The 25526-nt window shown below is 42.9% G+C and overlaps 1 protein-coding gene across 1 annotated transcript in view; it reads right to left on the reverse strand.

Moving 5' to 3' along the window:
- LOC124555229 (glycine dehydrogenase (decarboxylating), mitochondrial) overlaps positions 1-18276 on the reverse strand; it is a 316302-nt gene extending 298026 nt beyond the window's left edge. The window contains exon 1 of the mRNA XM_047129086.1: positions 18044-18276. Within this exon, the coding sequence (XP_046985042.1) occupies positions 18044-18229 (186 nt within the window). The 5' untranslated portion in view covers positions 18230-18276. The remainder of the gene's footprint in view (positions 1-18043) is intronic.
- Positions 18277-25526: the final 7250 nt, after the last annotated feature.

Genomic DNA, 25526 nt, shown 5'->3' on the forward strand with positions numbered 1-25526 from the left:
GCAACACCCGCCCAAGCTTCCCAGACTGTTCCTGACAACCCAATATAAGAAAAGATTATGCATCAGGTTTCTTATTCAGCAATCACGTCTAAATGTTGTTTGTGACAAGAACGAGTAAGAAAAACAACTGTGTAAGATGTGTGAAAGATAGTGTAAAAAGGAATATGTACCAGAACGAGTCGAAATTCAACAGCGAAAGTATCACGACCTGTCGAGCCTTCGGTTTATCATTCCGCGATATTGCCTGTCACTTTCGTCGGGGTCCCACAACTGTCTTGCGAATTGGAACCGTCGGATTGAGGAGGATCATACTCAACGCCATGCAGGTACTCAACGGACCCGCGCTACTAGCGCCCTAGAGGATACTTTCTTCACTCGGCGGTGCAGGATTGTACACTCATCTGACTTGGCTTGAGCCGTGGAATAGGCTTGTTTGTAGCAAGACAAGCATCCACACGAACAGTGCGACAACGTCTGGAGCACCACGGACTGTCAGCACGGCGACCACTGCTACGGCTTCCCTTGACTCAGCAGCAGACACGTGAGCTGACAGTAGTGTACCGTACACAACAAAAGCACTGAACAAAAGGGTGACATCATGGTGTCTTTTCAGACGAGTCCTGCTTCTAAGTACAACGTCACAGTGAGCATGTGCGTGTGGAGGCTCCGAGCAGAGCGATCGTTGCCAGAACGCAAGTCTCACTGTCACAGGAGACTATCAGCTTCCTTGATGGTATGGGAAGCCATTGGTTACATAACAATGACATCTTTAGCTCCTTACACATAATTTTAAAACTGTGGCAATCACAGCTAAAATAGTTATGCATGATTGACAGTTTACCCAGTAATAGTTTTTTAATACAAGTATTAAAATTATTAAATATAAAACTGAATGAAAGATCCAATAGTCCGCTGTAGCTGTATTTATTCAAGTCAATTATAGATCCACACAGCCCATTTCGCAACTTTTAAGTTCATCTTCTGGCATATATAAATGCTACGTCACGTGGTTCAATAAGTAAAGTGATGACAGTTCGCGATTTTAACACAGACATGACATTCATCATAGATGATGACCTTTAATCAGTTGATGGTTTTTTTTTATCAATTGAGGAGGGCTGAGAACTTTGCCTAGCCAGGCCAACAGTTACTCTGCGGTATTCTGTAACTACCCCCCACACCATATGACATAGCATTTATATACATCAGAAGATGTAACTTAAAATTTGGTAAATCGGTTGTGTGGGTCTATAATTGACTTGAATAAATACAGCTGCAGCGAACTATTTAACTTTTCACTCAGTTTTATATTTAATAATTTTAACACCTGTACTCAAAATTGTTTACTGTATGAACTGTCAATCAGTCATGTATACCTTTAGTTCGCACAAGCGAGAATTTGGACAGATGGTTGGTTGATTGATTTGTGTGTGTGTGTGTGGGGGGGGGGGGGGGGGGACCAAATAGCGAGGCCATCCGTCCCATCGGGTGAGGGAAAGGTGGGGGAAGGAAATCGGCCGTTCCCTATCATAGGAAGCGGCTTAGGGAAATCACGGTAAACCTAAATCAGGATGGCCGGACACGGTTTGAACCGTTGTCCTCCCGAATGCTAGTCCAGTGTGACAACCACTGCACCTCGTTCAGTGAATTTGGACAGCAGTCATTACATTTCTGACGGTAGCAGCGCCCTGTCTCAGAGTTCTCCAATATGTTACTGGAACGCAAGACTCCATGTCACCCGTGTTGTCCTGACGTACTTCGATACAGTGGCCCTGGTCAGCACGCCATCCATATTTCTCACCCACGCAAAACATTTGGTGACGGGGTGGCGAGAGACTTGCACGCAAACCACTCGCCAGTCAATATGATTAATGAACTTCGGCACCGAGTGGAAGCAGCATCGAATGAAGTACCTGTATCCGTCATCGGAATTCTGTTCTACTACGTGCTGAGCCGTGTTAACGCCATTGTTGCTACCAGAGGTGGAATTTCTATGTACTAAATTTCGCACTTTGTATACCCCAAACCATCTATAAATTACATTATGAATTCTTCCTACTGTACTGTATGCGCACTGTAAGTAAAATTTCGTTATTTGCTATTCTGCCTGGAGTTGAAATGTCGCAGAATGACAAACCACAGACTTGATAGGGCGCAATCTAGCCTCTGTCGAATTCCTACAAACATTGATAGACGTTTCTTCTTCTGACATGAGGCATAACACGATCTTCTCAGAAAGAAAAGAAACGTACTATCTGTGAATGAGAAAACCGCTACATAATATCGTCCTTATATAAAGAATTTAAATGGTGTTACTCCTAGAGACTTTGTATAGCTGTGTTGAACTACTTATCACTTGCATATCCAAGCATATACCGTATTATACTGCAGATGACGTTTGTTGCATACAGCCTTCATTGTGTTGGAGTGTTAATAGTCACCATTGTAGATCTAATGAAAGTGGTGAATAACAGATGTGTCTCCTGTTATAAACTGTGTAGCCTTTCCACAGTTATTCTGGAAACTTCTACATCTACAGGAATACTCTGCAGTTCACATTTAAGTACTTGACAGAGGGTTCATAGAACCGCCTACACACTATTTCTCTACCGTTCCACTCTTTTAGAGCGCATGGGAAAAACTAACATTTAAATCTTTCCGTCTCTGGTTTATCTTTTTTTTTTCTGCAGTGATCATTTCTCCCTATGCGGGTGAGTGTCAGCAACATATTTCCGCATTCAGAGGAGAACGTTGGAGATGGGAATTTAGTGAAGAGATTTCGCCTCAACGAAAAACGCCTTTTGTTTTAATGATTGCCACCCCAACTCGCGTATCATGTCGGTAACACATTCGCCCCTATTTCGCGACAATACAAAACGAGTTGACGTTCATTGAACTTTTCCGATCTCCTCTATCAGTCCCTTCTGGTAAGGGTCAAGTGGTGCACAGCAGTTCCCTAACAGAGGGCGGACAAGCGTAGTGTAGGCAGACTCATCAGAAGACCTGCTGCATCTTCTTAGTGTTTCTTTTGAACAAAAAATAGAACTTATAATTTTTAGTATGTTTCATCCCATCGGAACTATTACTTCATATAATTCACTGTCACAAAATTTGTCAAGAACAAGTATTGAAGAATATCAACACTGCACCTCCCCATCGACATAGATGTCATCTTCATTGTCCTCTTCCTGCTCTGTGTGCAGGACGACAATGGTGGTCTTGTGAAACTCAATTTCATTATATGCCGCTGATAAACCCATGCAGCCAATAGAACGTTTCTGTACTGGTCGTCAGAGAAAGATGCGTATCCATACGACATGTCGTGCCTTTTTCAATGTATTCCAGAGGAAGTCTTCAAGATACATTATCTTTTTTAAGATTGAGGTTCCTGAAAACTGTTGAATTATGTAAACCGTACCTCATTATTTCGTTTAATAGCTGGACACCGGTCAGTGTACTGCAACCGCTGTATAGCTAGTGGGAACGTTAAGACGTGCATGCACGATACTCGTGGTTGGTTTATTGGCACTCGTAATTTAGTTAACGAAATGCAGCACTTTTTGAGTGTTTGTTCTGTCGTATAAGAACTGTCTATTAATGTTTATGATCCCGTAAATCTCAGTTTTTCACTGTTATTTGCGCAACAATATTAATTTTTGTACGATCTCAATCCACAGTAAAATGTTTGTGAAAGGGTCTGCGTAATACAGTGTTTATTCTTGAGCACTGACTACCATAGTCTTTATTTTAAAAGTGTGTCGTAACGAGTCTTCTACGCTCGAAAAGATGGTTTTCGGAGCATGCCAATAATGTGCTCTGTTTTGCCTTCAAGATGGCGGCGAGCCCTGGTTGAGTGCACCGATCTATGCATAGTGACGTTTTATGGGAAAATTATTAAGTGAAAGAAGAAACACAGTTATTCGTTTCGAGTTGTAAGTTATTATTTTCTTCTTTGTCGATGCCAACTGTTAATATGTAAAACTAGTAGGCCTACTAATTGCACCCCCGTCGGAGGTTCGAATCCTCCCTCGGGCATGGGTGTATGTGTTGTCTTTAGCGTAAGTTAGTTTATGTTAGATTAAGTAGTGTGTAAGCCAAGGGACCGATGACCTCAGCAGTTTACCACAAATTTCCAATTTTTACTAATTGCACAACTTTCGTTAATCGTGTCAGATACTTCGTCGAATGTCACTATTTCATTATTTTATTTGCAAAACTCACTTCTTCCTCGTACTCCCGATATTCTGACCCAAATATTACGTTCGTCATTGTTCTTGTGTACAATCCCGCTTCATATATCGTCTATCCCTTCACCGCTACCGGCCGATCCACAATGAGTTGGCATCTCTTCCCTCGGATTCGTTCACCTGCGTCATACGCCAGTTCAGTTAGTCGACAGTTTCCGGCCCTGAAGCAGTACAGCAAAGCATACCATATCGTTTGTGAATTGGTGATGGTTGTGGTGTATCCTATTTCAAGTAGGTGCACCACCTCCCACCAAACAATTCTAGTTGGTGATAACTTCAAACTACTTTCGATATGTCGCAAAAATACACGTTTAAAGTCGATGGTAGGCATAAAATATCGACCGAAATCGAACTAAAATGCTTTCCCCGAAAATTACATACTTGACCTCTTAGCAACAAAATCCTCAGCAAACAAGGAGCCTCATGACGGATACGACACAAGTAAATGCATAATATCTATTTAAAAAAGCAGATAAAAATTCGCTTGATGACTTCCTGAGAGACAGTCTCCATTCTATCCAAACCAAATATGCAGGCGTGGACCAGATGTTGCTTGGATTCAATGAAATAGTATCGACAAGAGTTAAGACATTTATACCAAATGAAATGGAGTTGCAAAACACTGTTTTCCGATATTCCCTCACCAAAGGCGACAGGTAAATATCAAAGAATTCGAATTAAGAACAGTTGACAACATAACTTAGAAGTAGATATCCTCGATGTATCGAAGTAGCTTAAACCGCTTAATAAGGGAAAGTCTTCCGGTCCACATTGTTCACCAATCAGGTTACTCTCAGATGATGCTGACAGTCATATACAGACAAAAGATCCATACCGTTTAGTTTTTGGGTCATCGGTCTTCTGACTGGTTTGAGCGGCCCGCCATGAATTACTCTCCTGTGTTGAACTTTCTATCTCAGAATAGCAGTTGCAACCGACGTCCACAGTTATATGCTGACTGTATTGCAATATCTGCCTTCCTCTACGGTTCTTTCCCTCTAAAGCTCCTCGTAGTATCATGGAAGTTATTCCCACATTTCTCAACAGATGTCCTATCATTATGTTCCTGCTTTTTGTAAGTGTTTTTCACATATTACTTTTCTCGGCGATTCTGCGGAGAACCTCCTCGTTCCTTACCTTACCAGTTCACCTAATTTTCAATATTCTTCTGTAGCACCACATCTCAGATGCTTCGATCCTTTTCTGTCACAGTTTTCCGATAGTCCATACCTAAAGACTGGAAAGTTGCACGGGTCACACTAATACCCAAGAGCGGAAGTAAGCGTAATCTGCTCAATTACAGACCCTTATCACTAGCGTCGATTTGCAGTGGGATTTTGGATCATACACTGTTTTCAAAATTTATGAATTATCTCGTAGAAAACGACCTTTGACACAGTCAATATTCCGTTTTTATGAAACACAGCTAGTTCTTTATTCTCACAGTCAGTAATGACATCAGCTTATAAAAGTTCATCAAATCGAATAAATTCTCTTCTGACAGAGAGCATACTTATATTTACATTTTGTGAAATATTACAGAAATTATTTCTATTAATTTTGTAACAAAGTCCCGCAAGCAGGAAGTGACGTCATAACCTCGTCGAGCGCCATGTTACGTTAGCTAACTCGTGGCGTGTGACGATGGTTTAAGCGCGTAATTCTCATTCGCCGCTGGCCGTCAGTGCATGTGTGTTTCATTTATTCATTTCACATTTCAAGATTCTGAGTCAGAATTCGTATTTGGTCACTGTGGCATGTACAAATACTTCGATGGTGATCATTATCTCTGCTACTGTGAAACTGCCGTGATGAAACACCTTTACTTGACAGTTATATTACGCACAGGGCTGACTGAGTTTACGGTTTGTCACTTTAACTGGTACATCGGAGAGAAACACCGGCCGGTAGCAACGTTCACTGGTCTCTCTCTTCTACCGAATCCAAAACTTACGTTAAAACGAAAAAATTCCATCTGTTAGGAGAGCGCTGCAAACTTAATCAGCGAAACTACCTAAATCACGGTGGCGAAGAAACGTCGGCAGCAAGCCAGTCATGGATAGTAGATGGTACCGCGGACTAGCAGCAAATACACACAGAAAAACAAAGTTTTCGACGTATGAAGTTAGTCCGGATGAAAAATAAAAGGTCGTGGGGCGAGAAGATGCTATACACTACATAATTATCACTAATTTGGCACACTATAAATAGATCTAACAGCCCTTCCGGCAGTAAAAACACAATATTTGCCTTAATTTTGATAACATTACTGGTACTTAACCCTTATGTTTGTAGTAATGCCTCATCGGATTGTTTAACGAGTATTACTAGATTATCTATACCACTGCACATTTGATATTACAGCACACGATTCAAGGCGACTTACTCCGCAAGGTGTTTTGCAGAACGACTACTCTGCGTTAAGATCTAGTTCAGGATAGTAAATAGAAAAGAAGCTCTTCACTTTAGATCTAGCCATACATTGTCATGATATGATAGCAGCTGTTCTTTAACACTATCAGATACTGCTTAGCGCCATTGGGTAATACCTAACTAAAGTTATCCCAAAATCAGATATAGCACGTGAAACGATCGAAATGTTAAGAGGCTCATTTAGAGTGATTATTATCCTATTGTGGTCTTACATTAGCTTCAGAAATGTAGGCAGTACTACTCGGAAACTGAACGAGGCATTAAAATAGCGCCTGGATTGTCATACAGCACTGAATCTAAGTCTAAAGGTACAGTTACTTTGATTCCAGGATCAAAAGCTTTGAGCTAGAAGTAGTCGTTATTTGGTGAACCTAGGGTGATATGCAGGTGATTTATTACCACTAAGTATTATGATGTTTGCTGCTACTAGTGTGTAAATGGAGTCAGTAGTGATTTTCACGAAGTCTTGGCCTTCATTATGCAAGCAGTTTTATCTTAGCGCTCCGTCTTTGTTCCGTAGCCTGAGCCAGCTGGACACAGCTCTTGATAACCGTTCCATCTCTTAGCGTACTTTTCATAGAATATGCCTCTGCTTTCCAGTTTCGTTTCAGGTCCTCTCGTATATGCGTTTTAATCAAATTATTGTCGTTTATAATTTTTCGTTCATAATAATTGTTATATAAATTTATCCTTACTGGGTACGCGTATGCAAAATGTTCATCGTGCACACCAAGATACTGCAGTTAAATCACAAGGAACATTACTGCGGGCAGTTATTCTTGAAACAAATTTTGTATATTCAGTATGCCGTTCTGGAGATTATTTCACACAGACAGTCAATGCACACAGCATTCGAATGATATAATTATTATGATATACAAGGTGTTACAAAAAGGTACGGCCAAACTTTCAGGAAACATTCCTCACACACAAATAAAGAAAAGATGTTATGTGGACATGTGTCCGGAAACGCTTAATTTCCATGTTAGAGCTCATTTTAGTTTCGTCAGTATGTACTGTACTTCCTCGATTCACCGCCAGTTGGCCCAACTGAAGGAAGGTAATGTTGACTTCGGTGCTTGTGTTGACATGCGACTCATTGCTCTACAGTACTAGCATCAAGCACATCAGTAAGTAGCATCAACAGGTTAGTGTTGATCAAGAACGTGGTTTTGCAGTCAGTGCAATGTTTACAAATGCGGAGTTGGCAGATGCCCATTTGATGTATGGATTAGCACGGGGCAATAGCCATGGCGCGGTACGTTTGTATCGAGACAGATTTCCAGAACGAAGGTGTCCCGACAGGAAGACGTTCGAAGCAATTGATCGGCGTCTTAGGGATCACGGAACATTGCAGCCTATGACTCGCGACTAGGGAAGACCTAGAACGACGAGGACACCTGCAATGGACGAGGCAATTCTTCGTGCAGTTGACTATAGCCCTAATGTCAGCGTCGTCCTCAGCTCGTGGTCGTGCAGTAGCGTTCTCGCTTCCCACGCCCGGGTTCCCGGGTTCGATTCCCGGCGGGGTCAGGGATTTTCTCTGCCTCGTGATGACTGGGTGTTGTGTGGTGTCCTTAGGTTAGTTAGGTTTAAGTAGTTCTAAGTTCTAGGGGACTGATGATCATAGATGTTAAATCCCATAGTGCTCAGAGCCATTTGAACCATTTGTCAGCGTCAGAGAAGTTGCTGCTGTACAAGGTAACGTTGACCACGTCACAGTGTGGAGAGTGCTACGGGAGAACCAGTTGTTTCCGTACCATGTATAGCGTGTGCAGGCACTATCAGCAGCTGATTGGCCTCCACGGGTTCACTTCTGCGAATGGTTCATCCAACAATGTGTCAATCCTCATTTCAGTGCAAATGTTCTCTTTACGGATGAGGCTTCATTCCAACGTGATCAAATTGTAAATTTTCACTATCAACATGTGTGGGCTGACGAGAATCCGCACGCAATTGTGCAATCACGTCAGCAACACAGATTTTCTGTGAACGTTTGGGCAGGCATTGTTGGTGATGTCTTGATGTTCTTCCACCTACGCTCAATGGAGCACGTTATCATGATTTCATACGGGATACTCTACCTGTGCTGCTAGAACACGTACCTTTACAAGTACGACACAACATGTGGTTCACGCACGATGGAACTCCTGCACATTTCAGTCCAAGTGTTCGTACGCTTCTCAACAAGAGATTCGGTGACCGATGGATTGGTAGAGGCGGACCAATTCCATGACCTCCACGCTCTCCTGACCTTAACCGTCTTGACATTCATTTATGGGGGCATTTGAAAGCTCTTGTCTACGCAACCCCGGTACCAAATGTAGAGACTCTTCGTGCTCGTATTGTGAACGGCTGTGATACAATACGCCATTCTCCAGGGCTGCATCAGCGCATTAGGGATCCCATGCGACGGAGGGTGGATGCATGTATCCTCGCTAACGGAGGACATTTTGAACATTTCCTGTAAGAAAGTGTTTGAAGTCACGCTGGTACGTTCTGTTGCTGTGTGTTTCCATTCCATGATTAATGTGATTTGAAGAGAAGTAATAAAATGAGCTCTAACATGGAAAGTAAGCGTTTCCGGACACATGTCCACATAACATATTTTCTTTCTTTGTGTGTGAGGAATGTTTCCTGAAAGTTTGGCCGTATCTTTTTGTAACACCCTGTATTACCAAATTTGCTAATAGGTGGTCGAAGTGTTTTTCATGTCTCTTTCGATTGAAACTCAATTTTTAAATGACAGAAAGAAATGATTACATTTATTTGTATTCGCAGACTGAAATCCGTACCGAGTATGATTGACGGCAAGACGGGAATGTTCAACGAAAAGACGCGCAACTCTTCATTAAATTCTTTAGCCAGCGCATGTGTGTCACACTGATGCCAACGTTGCCCAGATTTAATGAGTACTAGCTCCACCACTGGTAGCACTTCGGAACTTACGAGTGATTTCTTCCGCTGATTCCATGTGTTTTTTTTTTTTTTTTTTTTTTTTTTTTTTTTACAACCACTCTCCACAATATTCGACGGACCCTGTCCGTCAGTATACGATGTCTGCCTGATCTTGGTTTAGCTATGGTTGTTCCCTCGCGTTTCGACTTCACAATCGCATCTCCAACAATCTACTTGTACAGCCTTAGAAGGGTTGAACTGTCACTTAGGTTGAAATGTTACTCAGGTATCCAATGACTAGTACACTTTCGAAGCCACTTAACTATCCTGATCGACCCAATCTGCTGTTACTTCTTCTCCACTAACAACACAATAACCCCTCCCCCCCCCCCCCCAGCCTCCTGTTGTACTAGCAGGTCTCTCTCGCAACATATTGTGGTCAATTCCTCATTACATAGGGGTATTCGAATACTTTTGATCACATAGCCCATTTATCTGAATCAACAATCTTTAAGTCGATAAATCTGTTGGAGAGAGTTTCTCAGACAACGTGACATAGGAGTAGCTCACCTTGTTTAATTTGGACTAGTGGCTATGCAAGTTCTTTTCTGGGGTAACCGACAGCCGGGACGATATGCCCGTCACCATTCCCCACCTAATGCCACGACTTTAGTCAGGCCAAAAGCCTGGTCACAGGTTTGCGCCATAGACTTTATCTTTTATTGGGCAAATTTTAAGTCGCCTAATTTTAAGATATCCACGAAAACTTTGTTTCAGGTTCTGATATGTATTAGCAAATTCTTAATTTTTATTTTTCATTGAATAATTTGTCTGTTTAAATGAGCGTCTCCTAGTACGATTTTTGTAACATTTGTGTAAAACTACCCCCCGCCCCGCCCGCCACTAACCACACAAGCCCTTCATCTCCACTTGTCCTTTCCCAGTCCAGTATCCAACAACATGTTCTCCACATATACGAATTATATTGCAGAGTAGGGCGTACAAGCGCTTTATAATCAATAACCTTGAACAATCAACAGAATATGCGAGTATCAGTTAATGAAACCTGGCAATTGCTATACTCAAGGTTCTAGTAACTAATCGTTCCCTTTTGTGATTTCGCACAATGTTTATACCACGTAACAGTACGACAATTTCAGTCATCTTAACCCTGTACTCAAATGCAGCTATGTTATTACGTTTTGTAAAGGGTTTCAATTTAGATTTTATAAAGTGTGCACAGCACTGAAGAAAAATAAAAATGAAGTTCTTAGTACTACAGGATAAAAATATTTATAAATTTGGTAGCAGCTTCTGGTGCCCCACTGCAGCTTAGTAACATCAACAAGAAGTTATCTTAGCTCTAATCTTGGGCATACTGACGAAAAAGAGGAAACTTTTTTTAGAAGCTGTGCCATTCAGTTGCATTTTACAGTCTAACAATGGAGTTGCGTGAGATAGTCAGTTACGTGTTCCATTGATCAATCTCACGGTAACCGTTATGATTTGGAACGTTCTACCATACTGAATATACTAGAGAGATTCAGCATCTCTTCGTGTAGCCCGTTAAGAACGGTGGCTCTCACGAGGAGATATCTTCGGACACACATTTCCGGAACATTACTTTTAACAGAAGATACTGCCAAATAATAGTGATGTAGACAATGTGACGTCACCTACCGAATGGTAAACAAGGACGGAGTTATCTACCACAAAGACATCATAAAACACCAGACCTTGGTCGCTGTTTGAGCACATGCACTTCCAATTTGGTGAGGCGATCGGGCGCCACGAGGCTAACTGTTTTGTTCGGACGATTTCAGTAATTATAAGGATACCAGAGTTAATTGTTCTGATTTCACTGCGAAGATGTTAGTTACGATTTTCCACGCCTGTTCTCTTCCCGTGAAGAAGATTAGTTACAGCGTGATCTTTAACATCATTTTGTCTTTGAGATCCCTAAGAGACGTATTTCCGAAAATATTGCATAAATGAGGGCTTGGTAAAAAGTAATGCCTCCGAATTCATGTGCAAAACTCTTTAAAGTTTTTTAAATAAAACAAATGTTATTAACATTCTACGTCTTTGTTTTTGGTGTCTACATATTTATTTCTCAACACAGTCACGCTCGCGCCTAACACATTTCTCCCAACGAGAGAACAGTGTGTTGTACTGTCACTCTAGAATGTTTGACTTTGTTGACCTCCGCCACCTCTCCTCTGCTTGCACCGTTTCATCACTATCAAAGTGAAGTCCTAGAAGGTGTTTTGGAAATGGATCATAATCGTGTGAGGCAAGTCGGGACTGTGAATCCAAGGCGTCGGATTGTTGCAGATGTCACAACGGTCCTGTGTGGTCTGTCATGCTGAAGGAGAAAGTGCTGCATGTGCGGAAGAACTCTTCGATTTCGAAACTCTATTACAGCACGCTGTTTTCACGCACCGACGTAGTTACGTTTTACACACTGCCATGTTACACGCTAGAATTCGGAGCCCTCTAGTGGCAGAGGACTGCAGATATGTAGACATGAAGAATAAAGATGTAGAATGTTAATTACGCGCATCTTATTTAAAAAGCCATAAGGGGTTTGGTATAAAAATAGGAGGCATTACTTCTCAGTGTACCCTCGTAGCTCAAACGCCATTAAAGTCCAGTGACTGCCTAGACTTAAAGATTTCTTTCAAACAGATCGTCAGTTTTCCGTTCAGAAAAGAATTTCACACTTCATGTCTTTTTCTGCTCAGCACAAGGGATGTCATCGACTCCCGTAGCCGAAAGCTGCTTGTAAACTACATGTCAAAATGACGAATCCTAACGCGCTACCTGGGAGTACACAGGGTCAAACCACCGTTTCTTGGAACAACAAAAATCATGGTTTCGCAGATGGGAAAATTATAGCGTGGTCGTGGCTTTTACACATAGCGGTGGTGGTGGTGGTTAGTGTTTAACGTCCCGTCGACAACGAGGTCATTAGAGACGGAGCGCAAGCTCAGGTTAGGGAAGGATTGGGAAGGAAATCGGCCGTGCCCTTTCAAAGGAACCATCCCGGCATTTGCCTGAAACGATTTAGGGAAATCACGGAAAACCTAAATCAGGATGGCCGGAGACGGGATTGAACCGTCGTCCTCCCGAATGCGAGTCCAGTGTGCTAACCACTGCGCCACCTCGCTCGGTTGTTACACATAGCGATTTTGGCTCTTGTTGTAGTAAGTTGAAATTTCATAGCAGATTTTTAGGGTGTGGATAATGCGTATGAACGCTAATGAGCTCACACTATTACGTAATAGTTTTCTGACGAGTGATTCCGGGATGAAAATTTACTGGCTATGGATAGACCAGTGTAGATCACTATTTGAACTTAACAGTTATGGATTTCTGTGGGTCGTCAAGACTGCACCAGTGCTACTTGTCCTCACTGCTATTGTCAGTGAAAAATGTACTGCCGTTTCCATAAATTTTATACCCACTTCATCTTGTCTCAGTGACAGCAAGACTGTTGTTGTTGTTGGTGATGAAGGTAAAGGTGTTGATTTTGATGCATCATTATTACTACCGTTTAGGGTGGTCATTGGCTATGTTATCAACGCCTTTCATGAATATGAATACATTTACTGAAACGAACGAAGTATTTATTCACAAGCAATGTTCTGTGGATACTGTGATAACTTTTAAGAGAATATTTGGTCGTATCAACGTTTCGGAGAGCAATGAAGGCTGGCTCTTCGGGCCAGTTTGCACAGTGTTGCAAACTTCTAAAAAACGTTTCCCCTGGGATCAATTAGAAATCCTCCTGAATTTTCCTTCGAACCCCCTAAAATTCCGAATAGGCATCTGAGTTTGATAGAAACATTGAACTATTAATAAAAAAACATTCGGGTAGGAAGAAATGATGCTGTTTGCTAACTTCGAGCTAAGTAAATCTGAAAGTTTAAACAACAATGATAATGGAAAAAATAACGCACAGTGCCAATTATTCTAGTTTAACATGAAACAAAAATATTTCGGGAGTGATAAAAATGTGTTCCGATTTCGACTTACAAAATATCGAATATTTCGTCAAAGGCTTGAGTATCACGTTGCGTTTTACTAGTGCCTGTGCGTTTGTGATCATACGTTTTGACGTTGAATAATTCGAGCATACGAGTGGATGGAACGAATTTGACATACGAATCGCAGTCTCTTTGCAATGTAAATCTTACCATCATGATACTCTAAAGTACCACAAGAGACAGATTATATTTTTAATTACACTGTACGACGAAAAAACACGTTCGACACTTGCGTTTGATATTGGCAGCGCGAGTAGTGTCACTGAAAATTTGGCTATATTTCCAATACGCTTTTCTCCAGCTGAATCACAATTTTGTAATGCCTCGGTATAAAATTCAGTCGAGTTGGTTACATTCGACCAAGACTTATTTTGCAACTGATTCCATTCCGATTCTATTTCACTCTTCTGTCCATGATCTCAACCGTTGTCATTCGCGCGCTCTCTATCTTTCTCTTAGGGTCCCCTCCCCTAAATTTGGGGGGGGGGGGGGGGGGAGCCTCTAAGTTGGCAATACTGAGTCTGTAGGGATAGCCGATCTCTCGCCCTCTACAGCCACTGAAAACGTCATCACTGTCTCATCTACTGCAGTGGGTGGTTAGAATCAGTCCACAGTAATACCCTTGAAAGTTGGGAGGCTGACATCGATGATATATTAACAAGTAACAAATTTATATTAGAATTAAACTAAGAAGTGATGGAAGACACTCATACAACAGCAGTGAATATTAATGAGACTAGTTGATCACTTGATAAAAGAAATTACTGAGCCAGTTACTTTGTTGTACATTAAATCACTTCTCTAACACCTTTGGAGTAGTTCTGCCTCAAAACAAATTTTAAAATGTTTGCAACATTTGTTGAAGTCAGAAAAAATTGACGATAAATCTTCGGTTAAATTCGAGAGCTGCTCTCTTGTTATGAAAACGTATATAATTTAAGTATGACGTATAGGCAGAGTTAAAACTGCAGGCATTGCATGCTCTTAGATCCTCTTACCTAAAACGATCGCTGTAGGTCATCGGGTATTTTCCGAGCCTTGCGAGCTCCATTCCTTTTCATCTATGTTCGGTTTCGCTGGTCGCTGGTACAACTCTTCTTCCCATTGCCTCAGTTTTTCTCCTCGTTAGCGAGATGAATACATATAGGGTGATAAGAATATCTTGCGCTGTGTTATTCATACCGCCGTCTTTGGCAGTTGCGTCAGATATATCTTTGCTCCTAATTCCTACACACCCAGTTACCGGCAGGAAGGTAATTCTTTCCCTTGGTTCTGCATATGCGAGACGTGTGTTTTTACTTCTCTTTTGAGGAAGTCAAGTATTTTTAACATGGCCACAGCAGCGCTGCAGTCGGTTATCTGGCCACGCACAGCGAGTTCCCGCACTTACTGATTTCTCATAGAGGCCACAACGAAAGTAGTCGTCCGCGCTTTCGTTTGTGCTATTGTATCTTCCGCTCAATTGGCGATATTTGCCATCCAGAATGTCTAATAATGAAATAGCAAAAAATTTGTCTATGCACTAACAAACGGCCTGAGGTAGAAATTAAGCAATAGTACGAATATAAACTAAAAATTAACAGATGCAGGCAGCATGGATTCATTCAAAATATCCTTCCTTCTCAGCTAAGGATCTCGGTTCAACAAAATCGTCTTCATACTAATCTGAAGAGTAAAGATGCATTCAGAACCACCCGAATACGTTTCTTTTATTTTCAAGTTTTTAATAGCCCGCATCTCGTGGTCGTGCGGTAGCGTTCTCGCTTCCCACGCCCGGGTTCCCGGGTTCGATTCCCGGCGGGGTCAGGGATTTTCTCTGCCTCGTGATGGCTGGGTGTTGTGTGCTGTCCTTAGGTTAGTTAGGTTTAAGTAGTTCTAAGTTCTAGGGGACTGATGACCATAGACGTTCAGTCCCATAGTGCTCAGAGCCATTTCAAGTATTTAACGAGCCGTTCATAGTATAGATACGAACTGAGTGGACCGATTCGGAACTGTTGTTTGTAAAATACCTGATTAGAGGACTATTTCCAAACTAAATAAGGATAGCCGTATTTTATTAAGAGTCAGTTTCCGTTAATGAGTCCCATTCGTACCACCGTATCTCTAAGCTCTGACTATTTAATCAAAAGAGTTAACACCATTAACCATTTTTCTGCCAAAAATTACTCTTTTATTATTATATTATTATTATTTTAGAATGGCAGTGCCTTTAGTGTGAAACTAGCGATCTATTGCAAGACATGTACCTAGCGATAAAGTGAGATACTTTTACGAATGTAGTGCAGTGTAGCAATCACTTACAGCGTCAAACGCGACAGTCGGTGCGGAGATTGTGTTATGTTTGTAGAAGATTGTGAAACGGAAATGAGCGTTTGGCGTCTTTGGCCGGGAGGCGCCTTACGGGGTAGGTCAGGCCGCCTTGGTGCAGGTCTTATTACATTCAACGCCACATTGGGCGACCTGCGCGTCGGATGGGGATGAAATGATAATGAAGACAACACAACACCCAGTCCCTGAGCGGAGAGAAAATCCCCTACCCAGCCGGGAATCGAACCCGGGCCCCCTAGGACGGCAGTCCGTCACGCTGACCATTCAGCTATCGGGGCGGACGTAGGAGATCGTGACGTGTGATTTTTTTATAGCGATCATGTTGAGGAAATCATTGACAGTGAAAATAAGTATATGTAAAGTTATCGTACACTAAAATGATATGCTGATTTTATGAGTGGTTTCGAAATTAAACCACTGAAGCAGTATGTACTTCTGATAAAAATTTATTAAATTTTAGGTCCCTTTTTGGTTGGTATGTAGGACTATTATTTGTTTTAGGCATTGTGTGTTGTGACCGCTACGATCGCAGGTTCGAATCCTGCTTCGGGCATGGATGTGTGTGATGTCCTTAGGTTAGTTAGGTTTAAGTAGTTCTAAGATCTAGGGGACTGATGACCTTAGAAGTTAAGTCCCATAGTGCTCAGAGCCATTTGAACCATTTGAACCATTGTGTGTTCATAGAATGTTCGAGATGTGGGATCATGTCTAGGAAAAACGCGAAATTGCTTTCAAACATAGTTCATGAAATGATGGGTGATTGAAAACAGTATGTCCCAATGCTTCCAAAGTTAAACCACCTCGTTAAAATAACTGACTGTTTACTTTTTGCCAACGTTTTCTTTTACTCCTTCCTTACTGTGAAGATGAAGATCGTTTTGTGAAAAATTTGAAAATTAATTTTTTTACATTCTTGGGCCTCAAAGGATTAACAGTAGTTAACCTCTTACGTATAAACTTGTAATACACAATTTTATTATTGATAAAACGTTTCTGTCTTCTGTCAAAGGCTTTAATTTTTTGAGTTAAAATGTTAATTATGGAACAATGTCAGTGCACATTTGCAATAGGCCTTATTTTTGTAATGGACTCTAATACCACTTTGGCAAAAAAATAAAACAGACTGATCGAATTACTAACAGTCTTAACACTAGTGCACGAGTAATTTTTTTATTTTTTTTATTTTTAGGCATGTTGTTGCACTCTGCTGGAAAATGTAAACGAAGGAATTCCTACGAGACAGAGACACACAAAAATGTTTTGAAGAGTGAACCGAACGAATACAGATGTGTGTGGTTCAAATGGGGCCTTCTTTGAAATCGACACCACTAACTGAAGATATCTGGGCAGTGTACAAATTTGCAGCATCAATCTTATTTCTCTTACGTGTGACCTCGTACATGACATTTTCAGACTTAGTTCTAGAACATGTCTGTAGTGTACCGATTGTCCGCTGGCGCTGAGGCGATCGATTCTAATTAAATGTACCTCAGTAGGAGCGACGAAATTCCAGGTAGAGTAACAAATGAATCAAATGGCTCTGAGCAATATGGGTAGAGTAACAGTAGCGCACTAATACACCACAGCAAACAGCTCTTCAGTAATGCGAACATATTCGTTTCTTTCGGATAAGTTTGCCGTGGCTTCAATTGAAGGTTATCGTCCTTGCAGATTTGATTCACATGCAGTGTAAGTCAAAATTATTACACAAAATTGAAATAACTCACACGTGGGTCGTCGGTTGGAATAGATCTTCGAGGCGATACGGTAGGCTGACGCCCGCGGTTACACACATTAGGGATTAATTAATTGCATCTGCGGAGCAATGTGTATCTGAATAGGAATGTAGTCATAACACTATCGGAAAAAGTTTAAAACAAAATTATCTGGAAATCACTGATCTAGCAGTAGTTAATTACTGTTCTGTGTGTAGCAGAAATGGACTCTGCCTTTATTTGACGAAACACAGAAAACAGCTTCCTCCTCAGTGTTCCACGTTTCAACAATCAACTGACCAGTGATATACAGGTTGCCATTGCCCAACAGGTCCGTGGTGTAAAATTGAACTAGATGAAATGGTAGAAATACCTTGTACCCAATGAGCTCCAGCATTTCGGTCTGTTGGCGCTCGCGTGGTCCAATGTGACGTGCAGGAAATTCGGAGTTCTTCGAAGAAAGACTCTGTAGCCATGACTGCGTCGTAAGGTGACGTCCGAGAGGAAGGCGAATGCAAGGGACGGCGCCCCTACGCAGGATAGAACATACGCGCAGCATGGCGTTTTCCCTCGTGGACACTGGCCTCGGACTGACCGCTGCAGCAACTGTAACGGAACGTCGGCCACCCGCGTGCGCTTATCGCTGGCCAATGACCGTCCAGTTTATACACCCTCCTCTGCCGTAAATGTAAACACAGTACCTCTTCTGCTTCCCAGCTGGCTGCACATTAACTGTGGAAGGGCTGTATACAATGGCAGGACCAAAGTTGCGAAACTTCCACGGTGAAGTGTCACCAGCAAATAGATATATCGTCTGACATCGTGCGAAAGCAGCAGCCTGTTTCATTTGTTTGTTTACAGCCAACGAAGATAGCCTTTGCTGTTTACTGCAATTCAGCCCGGACTTTAGGACTTCGACTGTAGGATGATAGTGAGTGCCGGAAGTATGAATGTCTCAAACTGGAGAGTAATGCAGATGCTTAACATTCCTCCATCTAAAGTCTTTAACAGCATAAAAATAATAATACGGACTTAATTAACACACAGTGTGGAGTACATAGCTGGTGACTATCGAAGCCTGACGATCCAAAGCAACGACGACTGGGGAAACTTTTGAAATAATCAACAAACGGTACTATGTTTTCTGACATCAGAATTTAGATTTAGTACATTATGCGAGGGGTGTTCAGTAAGTAATAGAACATATTTTTTTCTGAAAGCAGGCTTGCTTTATTCAGGATTCCAATAACCATGTTATTCCCCTCTCTTTGTGCAACAAAACCCTAGTGTTCAACATAATTTCCATTCAATGCAACGGTTTGACGCTACGTTACTGGGAGGGCCTGCATGCTCGCGTGGCACCATTCTACTGCTCGACGTCGGAGCCAACGTCTTGCTCGATCAATAAACTTCCCGTCATCCACGTACTGCTTATCACAGAGCGTGTCATTTATTGGGCCAAACGGATGGTAAACGGAAGGTGCGATATCCGGGCTGTAGCGTGGATGGGGAAGAACACTCCAATGAAGTTTTGTGAGCTCTTCTCTGGTACGCAGGCCTGTGTGAGGCCATGCGTTATCATGGAGAAGGGGGTGTTTGATTCTGATCCGTCGATAATCTCGAATGAGTGTGTCCACAAGTTCCAACATACAAGGAGTTACAGCTGTGTCCCGTCGACCGGTTCGGGAGGGGCGGGGGGAGGGGGGAGGGACCGGACAGATTTGCGCGACCTTGTAGCTTGTTGTAATTATGACAGACACATAGCCCAATGACTTACCGTGTTTTTGTTCTCTGCTAGGTCTCCATACACATTGCGAAAGGGCCTGTGAATATCTGCAATGCTTTGGTTTTCTGCCAAAGGAACACACTGACAACTGTCTGCTTGGAACGCGCCTCCGTTATAGATACAATTTTGAAGGTTACGTATAGCGCCACAACTACCGGAACTTCATGAAACTATAGAGGTCAAAGAGGGAATATTCCACCATATCCCACAAGAAATTTCGCACTGATCGAAAAAAAAAAATCAGTTGCATTATTTATTGAACGCCCCTCGTATTAGATTAGATATACTTTTTGTTCCATATTCCAGAGTGAGGAGATCTGCAAGGATGTGGAACATGTCATAAAAGAAGAAGATACATTGCAGAGCCACGAAAACTGGTACAGCTGCCTAATATCGTGTAGGGCCACCGCGAGCACGCAGAGTGCCGCAACACGACGTGGCGTGGACTCGACTTATGTCTGAAGTAGTGCCGTAGTGCTGGAGGGAACTAGCACCATGACTCCTGCAGGGCTGTCCATAAATCCGTAAGAGTACGAGGGGGTGGAGATCTCTTCTGAACAGCATGTTGCAAGACATCCTAGATGTGCTCAATAATGTTCATTTCTGGGGAGTATGGTGGCCAGCGGAAGTGTTTAAACTCCGAAGAGTGTTTCTGGAGCCACTCTGTAGCAATTCGGGACGTGTGGGGTTTCGCACTGTCCTGCTGGAGTTGCCCAAGTCCGTCGGAATGAACAGTGGATATGAATGGATGCAGGTTATCAGACAGGATGCTTACGTACGTGCTACCTGTCAGAGTCGTATCTAGACAAATCAGGGGTCCCATATCACTCCAACTGCACACGCCCCACACCATTACAAAGCCTCCACCAGCTTGAACAGTCCCTTGCTGACATGCAGGGTCCATAGATTCATGCGGTTCTCTCCAGGCCCAGGCGAGGCGTAAAGTTATGTGTCGTGCAGTCATCAAGGGTACACTAGTCGGCCATGGCTCCGAAAGCCCATATCGATGATGTTTCGTTGAATGGTTCGCACGCTGACACTTGTCGATGGCCCAGCATTGAAATCTACGGCAATTTGTGAAACGGTTGCAATTGTCACCCGCAGCGATGTCGGAGATTTGATGTTTTACCAGATTCCTAATGTTCAAGGTACACTCGTGAAATAGTCGCACGGGAAAATCTCCACTTCATCGCTACCTCGGAGATCCCGTGTCCCATCGCTCGTGCGCCGACTATAACATCATGTTCAAACTCACTTAAGTCTTGATAACCTGCCATTGTAGTAGCAATAACCGATCTAACAACTGCGCCAGACACCTGTTGTCTTAAAGAGGCGTTGCCTACCGCAATGCCGTATTCTACCTGTTTACATATCTCTGTATTTGAATACACATGCCTATACCAGTTTCTTTGTCGACCATGATGCTTTTAAAGAGTAATATCCTCAGTGGACGGGGTCCTCAGTGCCTGAAATCGCAGAAGCGGTTGTCTCGGAGGCAACCAGCGCTAAGTCTGGCGATGAAAGAAGTGGCTGGCTCTGAGCACTATGGGACTTAACTTCTGAGGTCATCAGTCCCCTAGAACTTAGAACTACTTAAACCTAATTAACCTAAGTGTGACATCACACACATCCATGCCCGAGGCAGGATTCGAACCTGCGACCGTAGCGGTCCCGCGGTTCCAGACACAGCGCCTAGAACCGCTCGGCCACTTCGGCCAACGATGAAAGAAGTGTTAGGATCGAAAGTCAGCACCGCACTCTTTAGAAGCGGTGAAGATTTGGTGAAGATTTCGTGCGTTGGCGATAACTGCGCGTCAAACTATGCAGATGGTTCACTATTCCGAAAACTGGCACTTGATATTGATGGAAATGATCGTATTGCGTCAGTGGCCGGGAGTTCCCAGGCGGGAAGTTCGGCCGCCAAGTGCAAGTCTTATTGAGTGCGACGCCACAATGGTCAGCTTGCAGACACCACAACACTCAGTTCCTGAGGAGAGAAAATCTACCACCCTAGCCGGGAATCGAACCCGGGCCCCCGTGCGTGGCAGTCCAACGCGCTGACCATTCAGCTAATGGGTCGGACTTGATATTGATTATGAATCAAGATACACTGCAGGAATTTCACCGAAAAAAATTTCAATTGGGGTTGTGGACCACTGTGGCTGCGGCGGGGGCGGAGCCTCTCCGTCGTTTCTAAGCCCCCCGGTGCCCCCGGTTAACATGCAACAAGTTATTTATATCGAATATTACATTCAGGAAAGACTTACAGTGTGGAAGCTGTTAAAAGTAAATCTGCTTTTCACACACACAGCCAATGAATGATTCACCTAGGTTAAACTCACACACTGGATGAAAATGCAAAATAACGCATATCCATTATTTCGAGAAAATTCCTACTCTCTGCACATATAAACATTTTGCATACTAAAACATCGCGTTGTTGGCAGAACCCCAAACCAGCACATGACTCACGATAGGTGTCCCATTAACAGAAACTGTAGCCCACCTAGAGCTTCTGTGCGTTTTGGTAGGCAACAAATAAAGTCTAAAAGGACTCCACGTACGGACTTAATGTTGCTTACAACAGCGGCAGGTATCGGTGGCCTTTATATGCAGAATCGATATTCACAATGTGTCTTTGTATACCATTAGTGTGCCAGGTCTGCTGTTGCGCCCGTGTCAACAGAAAAAAATGATGAAGCACGATATGTTGTGCTACTAGTGCTAATCTGGAAGAGTTGACTATGTGGAGATGCCACACTCACTCTGTCCTTCCTGTCATCACTGTCGTCAAAACGGGAGCAACCCTGCATTCCCTTCGCTCTGTAATTTACACCGGCAGTTACACATGATTTGCTAGGTCAACATAAATAATTCACAAAGGCAAGGCGAAAATGTGTGTAAACTAAGGAAATCTATTCATTGATAAGTAATAACAAACTGGCAGAGTCTCGTGGGCATCATTGCTGTGCGAAATTAATTTTTCATTTAATAGAATTTAATTAATTGTCAGATTTTATTGACAGGTTCTGTAATCATTCATAGAACAGCATCCTGCTTCATTTAGCGCAAGGAGCACACGTCTCTAAACCACATCGAGTACTGTAGGCGAAGAGTCGAGTATGATGTCGCTCGAATACGCTTTCCGTAACAACGATTGTGTCCTTTACGACATTAATCTGTTGAAATGGCGAACTCATTATACTGCACGCAAATTAGTGGCGTGCATATTTTTTTCGTGAATTAAGTTAATGTGGTGGAAGCTAAAGCTGGCAAATGTTATTGGTATTTTACTAATTATGAAGCTAGAAGTGTCTTGAAAATGAGTAACGTTAACTGTCAAAAAAGCTAGCGGAATTTTGCACTGAGATAAACGGGCATGATAACGGTATAGTTTATGAGAACACATTTCAGTTAGGAATGAAAAAGCGATATTGGTGCTAGCCTAACCTGGTAGGAAAAGATAACATCTCCGTTGGTCTGTTAAGTCTCAGGCACTGTACTTGAACACCTCAGTGCACTGTTCCGAAATTCCTGTAATGGGTAAACAATAGGGAAAATGTCACACTTGTGGCGTTGCACGTTCAAAACCAATCAACAACCACTACATTCAGCATGAAGAAATCACATATGGTGCAAATATTGGAAGCCATTTGGTGCTTGCTATGTAAATTATAGGGGAACTTCTTCACAAATTCTATAGTTGTGTTGGTGAGGTTTTTTTACATTTTAGATTATGAATACAGAAATACGCTGTTCCAAAACCTCTGTGCACATTGTTCTTTGATAACCCAACTAATCTGATCTCTCCCACACGGAGCGTATGCCTTCAATTTACGACAAGTGTTCACACGTCTGCCGATGTTCAACGACTTACACTGAAGCACCAAAGCAACTGGATAGGCATCCGTATTCAAATACAGAGATATATAAACAGGCAGAATACGACGCTGCGGTCGGAAAAAGATTCTGCAAGAACGGGACCAATGACGAATGAAGAGAATCGTTCAAGGCGGCAGAAGTGCAACCCTTCCGCAGATCGCTGCAGATTTCAATGCTGGGACATCAACAAGTATCATCGTGCGAACCATTCAACGAGACATTATCGATATGGGCTTTCGGAACCCCTTGATGACTGCGCGACACAAAGCTTTACGCCTCGCCTGGGCCCGTCAACACCGACGTTGGACTGTTAATGACTGGAAACATGTTGCCTGGTCGAACGAGTCTCGTTTCAAACTGCATCGAGTGGATGGAGGTGTACGGGTATGGAGACAACCTCATTAATCCATGGTCTCTGAATGTCAGCAGGGAATTGTTCAAGCCGGTGGAGGCTTTGTTATGGTGTGGGGCGTGTGCAGTTGGAGTGATGCGGGATCCCTGATACGTCTAGATATGGCTCTGACAGGTGACACATAAGTGAACATCCTGTCTCATCAGCTGCATCCATTTATGTCTGTTGTGCATTCCGACGGTTTTGGACAATTCCAGCAGGACAATGCGACACTGCACATGTCCAGAATTGCTACAGAGTTGCCCTTCTGAGTTATACACTTCCGCTGGCCACCAAACTCCGCAGATATGAACATTATTGAACATATCTGGGATGCCTTGCAAAGTGCTCTTCAGAAGAGATCTCCATCCCCTCGTACTCTTACGGATTTATGGACAGTCCTGGAGGATTCATGGCGTCAATTCCCGTCAGCACTACTTGAGACATCAGTCGAGTCCATGCCACGTCGTGTTGCGGCACTTCTGCGTGCTCACGGGGCGCTACACGACATTAGCCATGTGTCCCAGTTTCTTTAGCTTTTCAGTGCATAACACAAAGCTTTCCGCAGTTTCTATGTAGGCACTTGGCTCATTATATGCATGTATGAGGGACGTTCAATAAGTAATGCAACACATTTTTTTTCTGAAAGCAGTTTGGTTTTATTAGGATACCAGTATATCATTCTAGTCCTCCTGTTTTGGTTATAAAATCCTATTTTTCAATATAATTTCCATTCAATGCGAAGGCATTACGCCACCTTATTGTGAGGGCCTGTACGCCAGCGTAGTAACACTTCACTGGTCGACGTGCTTATTGCTGCAACAGAGACCTCCACATCATCCACGCACTGCTTTCCGCGGACGCGAAGTGCATCCCTTATTGGGACAAAAATTAGAAGTCGGAAGGTTAGAGATACGAGCTGTAGTGTGGATGAGGAACAACTGTCCAATGAAGTTTTGTGAGCTCCTTTCGGGTACACAGACTTGTGTGAGGCCTTGGTTACGTGTCGGAAGAGAATTTCGTTTGCACTTTTGTGGTGACGAACACGCTGAAGTCATTATTTCAATTTCCTGAGGGTAGCACAATACACTTCAGAGTTGATCCTTGCACCATGATGGAGGATATCAAACAGAATAACCCCTTCACAGTCCCAGAAGACCGTCGCCATGACTTTTCCAGCAGAGGGTGTGGGTTTGAACTTTTTCTTTGGAGGAGAGGTGGTATGGCACCATTCTATGGATTGCCATTTTGTTTCCAGTTCGAAGTGATGAACTCATGTTTCCTCATCTGTGACAATGTTCGACAAAAATTGTCACGATCAGCAGCGTAACGCGCAAGCAACTCCGCACAGGCGGTCCTTCGTTGCTCTTTACAGCCTTCTGCTAGGCGGCGAAGAACCCGGCGGGCCCACCCGTTTAAGTAACCCAACGGATGGACGAGTGTGTTATCACTACCAACAGAGACGTGCAGTTAAGTAGCGAAGTGTTTGATTGTGATCCGTCGATCTCCTCGAATGAGAGTATCCTCACATTCCAACATTGCAGGAGTCACAGCGGTGTGGCCGGTCAACAAGCGGAAGATCATAAATGTTCGCACAACCTTGTTGCTATGATGACAGACGCCTCGCCCGTGCTTTAGTTCACTGCTAGGTCTCCTTAGACATTCTGCAAGTGTCTATCAATACCTGCGATGCCCTGGTTTTCCGCCAAAAGAAACTCAATGACAACCCTTTGCTTGGATCGCACCTCCATTTGCAGACGCCGGTTTGAAGGCTATGTATGGGGCGCCACTTATCAG

This window comes from Schistocerca americana, chromosome X, assembly GCF_021461395.2.
Source record: "Schistocerca americana isolate TAMUIC-IGC-003095 chromosome X, iqSchAmer2.1, whole genome shotgun sequence".
NCBI classification, from domain to species: Eukaryota; Metazoa; Arthropoda; class Insecta; order Orthoptera; family Acrididae; genus Schistocerca; species Schistocerca americana.